The sequence below is a fragment of the Oncorhynchus tshawytscha genome, unplaced genomic scaffold (assembly GCF_018296145.1).
Source record: "Oncorhynchus tshawytscha isolate Ot180627B unplaced genomic scaffold, Otsh_v2.0 Un_scaffold_1528_pilon_pilon, whole genome shotgun sequence".
NCBI classification, from domain to species: Eukaryota; Metazoa; Chordata; class Actinopteri; order Salmoniformes; family Salmonidae; genus Oncorhynchus; species Oncorhynchus tshawytscha.
In genome coordinates, this window is record NW_024609832.1 from 345001 (window position 1) to 353943 (window position 8943).

At 41.9% G+C, this 8943-nt stretch overlaps 1 protein-coding gene across 1 annotated transcript in view; it reads right to left on the minus strand.

Moving 5' to 3' along the window:
• LOC112266381 (SLIT and NTRK-like protein 3) overlaps positions 1-3634 on the minus strand; it is a 16470-nt gene extending 12836 nt beyond the window's left edge. The window contains exons 1-2 of the mRNA XM_042319533.1: positions 3454-3634; positions 116-400 (exon numbers count right to left, since the gene is read on the minus strand). Coding sequence (XP_042175467.1) covers positions 116-340 — 225 coding nt within the window. The 5' untranslated portion in view covers positions 341-400; positions 3454-3634. The remainder of the gene's footprint in view (positions 1-115; positions 401-3453) is intronic.
• Positions 3635-8943: the final 5309 nt, after the last annotated feature.

An 8943-nucleotide genomic window follows, 5' to 3' on the forward strand; every position in this document is an offset into this window, starting at 1 on the left:
ACATTTAGTGCAGTAATGCAGTACAGTGCAGAACAGGGTTGTTTATTAATATACTACTGCAGTATGTATATTATAAAATTAGGTACATTAGATTAAGCTAATGCAGTGCAGTCACCTGGCTGGCGTTAGTGAAGCCCCGCCCATCACAGTGCACGTGCAACACTCCCTCTTTGACCTCACACGTGCACGGCTCGAAGCACGGTTCGTCCACCTCCTCCTCCGAGCTGTCCACCATAGGGGTGTGTGTGGAGGTGGGCGTCGGGGTGTGTGTGTGAGTGTGTGTCTGGGTCGGGGTCACACAACCCAGGACCACCACAGACAGCAGGGAGAGCCACAGCATCCTACCTCCTCTGCCTTCAGCCCAGCCCAGCCCAGGGGCACACACCCACCCCTCACCACACTGCATACAGAAACACACACATGACTACTGTTAAATGGGATCCTATCAGACCCAGCCCAGGGGCACACACCCACCCCTCACCACACTGCATACAGAAACACACACATGACTACTGTTAAATGGGATCCTATCAGACCCAGCCCAGGGGCACACACCCACCCCTCACCACACTGCATACAGAAACACACACATGACTACTGTTAAATGGGATCCTATCAGACCCAACAGAGTGATGCTTATGCATGTCCCTTTGTTTGTGAACTACTGGCACCATCGCGTTAATGTTACTGTTCCTAGTAGTACTCTGGTTTCACATCCTGGAATCAACACTTGGACTGGTACCAGAATAAACTTGGTTTTCACATGAGTGAAAATATCATTTTATAACGTATATAGATATATGAGTTATAGTGCTATATTTAAGGGGATGTAGTATATGGCCAATATAACACGGCTAAGGGCTGTTCTTAGGCACAACGCAACGCAGAGTAAATATTATTATACACTGGGTGGTTCGAGCCCTAAATGCTGATTGGCTGACAGCCGTGGTATATCAGACCGTATACCACAGGTATGACAAAACATTTATTTTTACTGCTCTAATTACCTTGGTAACCAGTTCATAATAACAATAAAGCACCTCAGGGATTTGTGATATATGGCCAATATACCACGGCTAAAGGCTGTGTCTTGACACCCCGCGTTGTGTCATGCGTAAGAACAGCCCTTAGCTGGTATATTGGCCATATACCACACCCCCTCTGACCTTATTGCTTAATTATAATATAATTGACATTTATAGTATATATATTTATATAGAGGTTATAGCACGGTTCATGATACATACCAGACAGTGATGTGGAAAACACCCATTACATTCATCAACAAGGAACAAACAACAGCAATCCAAGTCCATTATAATACATTAGGTTGATTACCATGATAATACAGCAGATAGCATGAGAGAGGATCTGAAGACCTCTTCGGGACATAAGAGGCTGCTTTAAAATCATAATGACAGTCAGAGTGATGCTGATGATGACAATACAATAATAGATTATAAACACAGGGCCGGATGGATGAGAGGAGAAGACTGCACTCGAAAACAAGAGATGCAGTATAATTCTATGCTGTCTTTAACCAGGAAAATGACATCAGGAGAAGGAGTCTCTCTTTGCCTGATTCATGTAACTTGGAGGCCACCATGCAGAAGGTAATGGGCTACTAATCAAAAAACAATAACAATCAGAAGCTACTAGCCAGTTCAATTGCTCCTGCATATAGACAGACAGAGAGCCGGTTGGCTGCTGGACGAGATTAGTTTAGAAGCAGCTAGCACACACTGAAGAAGGCCATGATAATGAAGGTAAAAAAAGAATAATGAATAATGCAACAATAACTACAACAGCAACTACAACAGCGATAATGTAACAACAAGGACAATGTAATAAAATGCAAGGATAATGTTACAGTAAGGATAATGCAATAAAGTGCAGTGGTAATGTAACAACAAGGACCATTCAACAAAATGTAACGATAATGTAACCGTAAGGATAATGTAATAAAAGCTAATGATGTGAATCAGTGGCTGGGAAAATACTGCAGTACGATAAACAGACAACCTGAGACGAGATGTCAGAGAGAGGTGATTATGGAATGAGAGGAAGAGGACAAGAGGAGAGAAGAGGAGAAGGGGAGTGGAAAAGAAAGGGGGAGAGGAGAGGATGATAGATATGAAAAGAAGACTGGAGAGCAGGGAAAAGAAGATGAGAGACGGGGAAGAGAAGAAAATAGAAGATTGGAGTGAGGGGGAAATGAGCAGAGGAAGAGAGGGAGCAGAAGAGAGAGAAAAGAAAAGAGAGGACTGGGAAGAGGAGAGGAGGAGCAGAATGTTGTGCTGAAGAGAGAGGATTGATTGCATAACGATGAGAAACCGTGAGTCAGTCAGTCAAGGCTATCGTGTCGCTTTCTCTTTTGCTCTCTTTCTCTCACACACAGACACACACAGGAGAGCTCCAAGTGAAACGGCTCAAATCTATTGATATTGATTGTATCAAAAGCCTTCCTTTACCCTGCACACAGTGTTCCCTGGCTGGAGAGAAATAGAAGGAGAGAGAGAGAGATAGTGTGTGCGTGTGCGTGTGCGTGTGTGAGAGAGAGAGAGAGAGAGAGTAGAGAGGTTTGTAGAGTGAGTGGATAAATACATGCAGGTTTGTATTCAGTGGATAAATACATGCAGGTTTGTATTCAGTGGACTCTAGTATCCTTTTCACACTATAATTATGAGGTTAAACATATTGTGCTGGATCAATATTTAAATAGACACTACTGAAGTATTGCAATTTGGTCCTCATTGGATAATAACTGTCTGACCTACAAGACAATGCTGTTTACTTCCTCTAGCCACTTGATTGGCTAATAACTCAGGCCCCTCTCTCTCCTGTCACCCTCTCTCATTGTTCATCTCTCTCTCGCACAGAAATCTATTCATCCATCCATCCATCCACTCATCTATCCATTCATCTATGCATCCAGAACAGGTGTGGTTAGACCTACTTTGATTTTCTTTCGTGACTCTTCCTTATTTCCTTCCTTCTTACCTTCCTCCCCCTGTTCTCCATCCCCTGCACCCTGGCGCAAAACAACCAGCAATGACCGCGGCAGCTGCTTACTACAACACATATTCATGTCACATAATCCCAGCGTCTACCTTTCCTCACGAACCCCCTGTCCAACCAGGGCCGATACATAGCTCTCCCTGCCTGGCGCAATCCGGCCCCTCTTCCCTAGAAACACAACCTACCATTCCAAAATCAAGACTATGTTAATTAATAGCTACATCCATACAACAATGTCAATTAGTAACATTACGGGGCACAATTGTAATTATAGAATTACTGCATGTCCAAATAGTCATCAATATAACCTATCAAGCACTAAATCCTTGGCACTAACGCAAACCATTTATATTCGCCTTTGTCTGCCTCCCGCTTCCCCTCCCACTAGCGCTAAGAACCATTCAGCGGCAGTGGGGTGACGGGGTCTTTACTCACTCAGGTCCCGCGAAGAAATCCACGAACAGCCGATGGGAGACTTTATGCGTTGGCTGTCGACATGTCTGTTTGCTTTTCAGCTGCACTCTTCCTTCCCTCTCTCCTTGCCTCTCCTGGAGCGGTTGAGGCGGATGGGGGGAGCAGAGGGAACGTGACAGGACTGCAATGTGGATGAGAGAGATAGAGATAGAGAGAGAGAGAGAGAGAGAGAGAGAGAGAGAGAGAGAGAGAGAGAGAGAGAGAGAGAGAGAGAGAGAGAGAGAGAGAGAGAGAGAGAGAGAGAGAGAGAGAGAGAGAGAGAGAGAGAGAGAGAGAGAGAGAGAGAGAGAGAGAGAGAGAGAGAACCGTAGAAAAAGCGCACCGCTTCCCCTCTCCAGCGCTCAACAGTGCTGCCCGCGGGAACTCAGCTGCGGCGCGGGACTGCCACCGAACACGCGCATAATGCTGCGTGGAATATTTTAGGAGGATGACTTGTCTCTCCGTCTTTGATAACCCGGTAGCCTAATTAAAGTAAAGAAAACGAAGTAGCCTAAAGGACAATAAAAGAAAGGAGGAATGAGTGGAGTGAAGTGGGAAACTGGGGAAGTATTCGAAGAAGAAGCTGGTTTGGATTTAGTGCCATGCTTAATTCTATTTGAATTATACAGGCCTAAAGAAAACCACAGTAGGCCTATAGGGCTACAGGGTAGGTTACTTCGCCAAGAAACAGTTTAGTACTAGAGTGGTGGGTCCTGCAGCCAATGTAAATGTAATCGGTGTCCATTGGGGTATTTGTAAATAAGGGTTTAAACGTTAAAAACGGGTAGGTCTGTAAAAGTGGCCAAATATTCTTCGTTTTGAATTATTCCTCAATCGAGGGTTGTTGACAGATGACACCACGCACACATTAGGTTACCTACACTGTTGGCCTAGCGGGCTATCTACTGTATCTTCACATGTACAGATGTAAATCATCCTACCCAGGCCTTTAGCTTTACCGACAATAATTCATCATCTCATTACTTTATTCATCTCTGCTCATGCCCTTAAGCACCAACAACGGATTTCTAGAGAACCGGTGTTTTAGTTACCATGGCGACCCGCACCAGCCGGCATCCTTGCAGCATCCTTGCACACCTCGGTAGACTGACTTATCTTCTGCTCTTCTACTGTACTGTATACACAGAATCTACTGTATAGACTGGTTGTACACACACACACATACACACACACACACACACACACACACACACACACTCACACTCACACACACACACTGGTTAATAATAAAACGTGGAATTGGGCTCGAACAATAATGTGTTGGAATGTATGGAGAAAGACTGGCCACAATAGCCAACATTGGACACAGTAACTTCAAAGCAGCTCATTGGCAAGTAAGTTACTGTATTTCATATTACTGTAATCTAAATACAGAATCAAAGCAAGAACTGTGTAATGACACAGTACAATACCGTATAATTGATTGTATTATACAGTAACAAAGTAAATGCTACTGTAATCGTAATGAATGAGTGAATTAATTAAATTCATTGAGGGGAGATGGGGTTTCTATATTCACAGTATTTTATTGTAATTGGTGCAAGCAGGTTACAGCATGTCAATGAATATATGGTGTTTTTTAGTACTTACACTTCTAGAGGCCAGCTTCCAAACTGGCGGCACCTAAAAGGCCGAACAGACCAACATGACATGGCAGAATGCTCAACCATTAATGGTTTAAGACTGCCACTCCAATCTGTCCCCTATACATTTTAAATTGATGGGGCACTACTACCGCATACCAGTTAAATTGGTACAGCTCCCACTAACAGGTGCAACAAACATAGCCTCTGACAAGGCACGCCTCAAAATATGTTACTGAGCCAGAACAAAATACCATGCACCCACTAGTGTTCCCCCCAAAAATTGCGCTCCAAAAATATGGAAATGCAGGAATTCTATCCCTGGTCACAACATTTTCCCACTATGAACCATAATTTAGAGTATGCTGCAGTGAAATGCTTCAAGGTATTTTACTGTTGATAATGCCCAAAATGACTGTATAAATGACCGTTTTATCTTACAGTATGGGCCTAACAGCACATCACAACATGTACATGCAGGCCTGGCCTACATACCATTACAACCATTTCCAGTTCAATTTCACATTGATCTCAGCTTACATTAATGTGAATTACCTACGGGTAATGGAGTAGTACTTACATCTACCTCTCTCTCTCTCTCTCTCTCTCTCTCTCTCTATATATATATATATATATATATTACAGTCTAACTCTTTGTTTATATGTATATATATATACAGTGGGGCAAAAAGTATTTAGTCAGCCACCAATTGTGCAAGTTCTCCCACTTAAAATGATGAGAGACGCCTGTAATTCTCATCATAGGTACACTTCAACTATGACAGACAAAATGAGGGGAAAAAAATCCAGAAAATCACATTGTAGGATTTTTCCCCACTGTATGTATATATATATATATATATATGTATATATATATATGTATATATATATATATAGAGAGAGAGAGAGAGAGAGAGAGAGAGAAAGATAGAAAGATAGATAGATAGATGTAAGTACTACTCCATTACCCGTAGGTAATATCTATATATATATGTCTCTCTCTCTCTGTCTCTCGCTCTCTCTGTCTGTTTCTCTCTTGTCTGTCTCTCTCGCTCTCTCTCTCACTATGTCTCTCTCAATCTATCTCTCTCTCCTGACAGAGATTTTAAAAAATGAGAATCTTTCCTCGTAGATGTTTATCAGAGAGGGAGAGACTGAGGCACTTCCAGTAATGTCAATGTGTGTGTGTGTGTTTGTTTGTGCGTGTGTGTTAGATGATGGTTATAGATTTCAGAGCTCTCAGGTGCATTAGTGTATGATAACAGTTTTCCCACAAAGCTATAATGTACAAACAATGGAAACACACACAAAAACACGTACGTGCACACGGACTTGTACGCATACACATGGTATAGGACCAGATACAGTGCCTTCGGAAAGTATCCAGACCTCTTGACTTTTTCCACATTTTGTTACATTACAGCCTTATTATAAAATTGATTGAATACTTTTTCCCCTCATCAATCTACATACAATAGCCCATAATAACAAAGCGAAAACAAGTTTTTAGAAAAATCTTATTTACATAAGTGTTCAGACCCTTTGCTATGAGACTCGAAATTGAGCTCAGATGCATCATGTTTCCATTGATCATCCTTGAGATGTTTCTACTTGATTGGAATCCACCATAGGCAAATTCAATTGATTGGACATTATTTGGAAAATCACACACCTGTCTATATAAGGTCCCACAGTTGACAGTGCATGTCAGAGCGAAAACCAAGCCATGAAGTCGAAAGAATTGTCCGTAGAGCTCCAAGACAGGATTGTTTTGATGCACAGATCTGGGGAAGGGTACCAAAACATTTCTACAGCATTGAAGGTCCCCAACAACACAGTGGCCTCAATCATTCTTAAATGGAAAAAGTTTGGAACCACCAAGACTCTTCCTAGAGCTGGCCGCCCGGCCAAACTGAGCAATCGGGGCAAAAGGGCCTTGGTCAGGGAGGTGACCAAAGAAAATTGTCCATCAAGGAAAACACTGTCTTGCGCACACCCAACACCTCTCATCACTCCGAGAACATCATCCCCACAGGGAAGCATGGTGGTGGCAGCATCATGCTGTGGGGATGTTTTTCATCAGCAGGGACTGGGAAACTGGTCAGAATGGAAGGAATGATGGATGGAGCTAAATACAGGGAAATTATTGAGGGAAAACTGTTTCAGTCTTCCAGGGATTTGAGACTGGGACAAAGGTTCAGTTTCTGTTTTTTTGTCTTATTTCTTGTTTGTTTCACAATAAAAAATATTTTGCATCTTCATAGTGGTAGGCATGTTGTGTAAATAAAATGATACAAACTCCCCAAAAAGCCATTTTAATTCCAGGTTGTAAGGCAAAAAATATGAAGAATGCCAAAGTGGGTGAGTACTTTCGGCAAGCCACTGTATTTCTCTGTGAACAATTTAACAACAGACTTCCAGCATTCTTATTTGTATTAGTATTTATTATGGATCCCCATTAGCTGATACGAAGGCAGCAGATACCCTTCCTGGTGTCCAGCAAAAATTAAGGCAGTAGTATACATTTGTAAGGAACAGATGCTGTGAAACGAAAAGCAGGTACAGGAAGTGAACATTTAATAAATCTTGGACATGAAAAAACCAGAACAGTGTCTGGACAGGGGAAAAATAAAATAACAATACGATAATAATGCTGACAAAGGGAACAAACTAAGGAACAGACAGATATAGAGGGGGCAATCAACAAAGTGAAGGAGTCCAGGTGAGGCCAATGAGCGCTGATGCACGTAATGATGTTGATAGGTGTGCGTAATGACGGGCAGCCTGGCGCCCTTGAGCACCAGGAAGGGGAAGCGGTAGCAGGGACAACATTATAATAAAAATGTTAAACATTAAAATACATTTTACAACAGATTTCACAATACATTAAGTCTGTGCCCTCCGGCCACTACTCTACTACGTCACAGAGCACTCAACATGAGAAGGGCACTCAACATGTACTGCACTGACACAAATGACTGCTGATTGGCTGAAAGAAATTGTCATGGCTTTACATCTACCATATCATGGGTTGAGAGTTATCTATCCAAAAGAACACAGAGGGGCTTCTTTAATGGAAGCTTCTCTAATGTAAAACATGTAAAGTGTGGTATTCCGCAAGGCAGCTGTCTTGTTCCTTTACTGTTTTCTAATTTACTAATAATCTACCACGGGCATTTAACAAAACCTGTGGGTCTATGTATGCTGATGATTCAACATTATATTGTCAGGAACCACAGCTAGTGAAATCACTGCAACCCTAAACAAAGAGTTAGACTGTAATTTGTCATGGTCAAGGCATATTGGTTCAATTGTTGTATAGATGTTGAGAGGTATGTCTGTGATAAAGAGATAATCAGCATTTTTAACACCACAGTCAACCACAAGTTCTGCAGGCTCTTGTTTGATCTCATTTTTACTATTGCCCAGTGAGGTGGTCAAATGCTGCAAAGAAGGACCTAGAAAAGCTGCAGCTGGCCCAGAACAGAGCAGCACGTCATACCCTTCAATGTACCCAGAGGTCAATGTCAACAATATCCATGGCGGTCTTTTTTGGCTCAAAGCAGAGGAGAGATTTACTGCATCAATTGTTTTTTGTCATATAGGTCAACTGAACAGCAAATCTGATTTAAAAAAACAAATAAAGCAACTCCTCACGGGATAACACCTCTCCCCCATGTGACCTCATTTGTATGTGTATGTACTGACATAACTGATAGACACACACACATAGAGACACACACACACACACACACACACTTTAGTTGTAGTTTAAAAAATATTTGTTTATAAATAAGTCTGTAATGTGTATGTTAATTTTTTTTAAATATGTAAATTCTAAAGTATTTTTGTCTGTAATGTCTTTTTT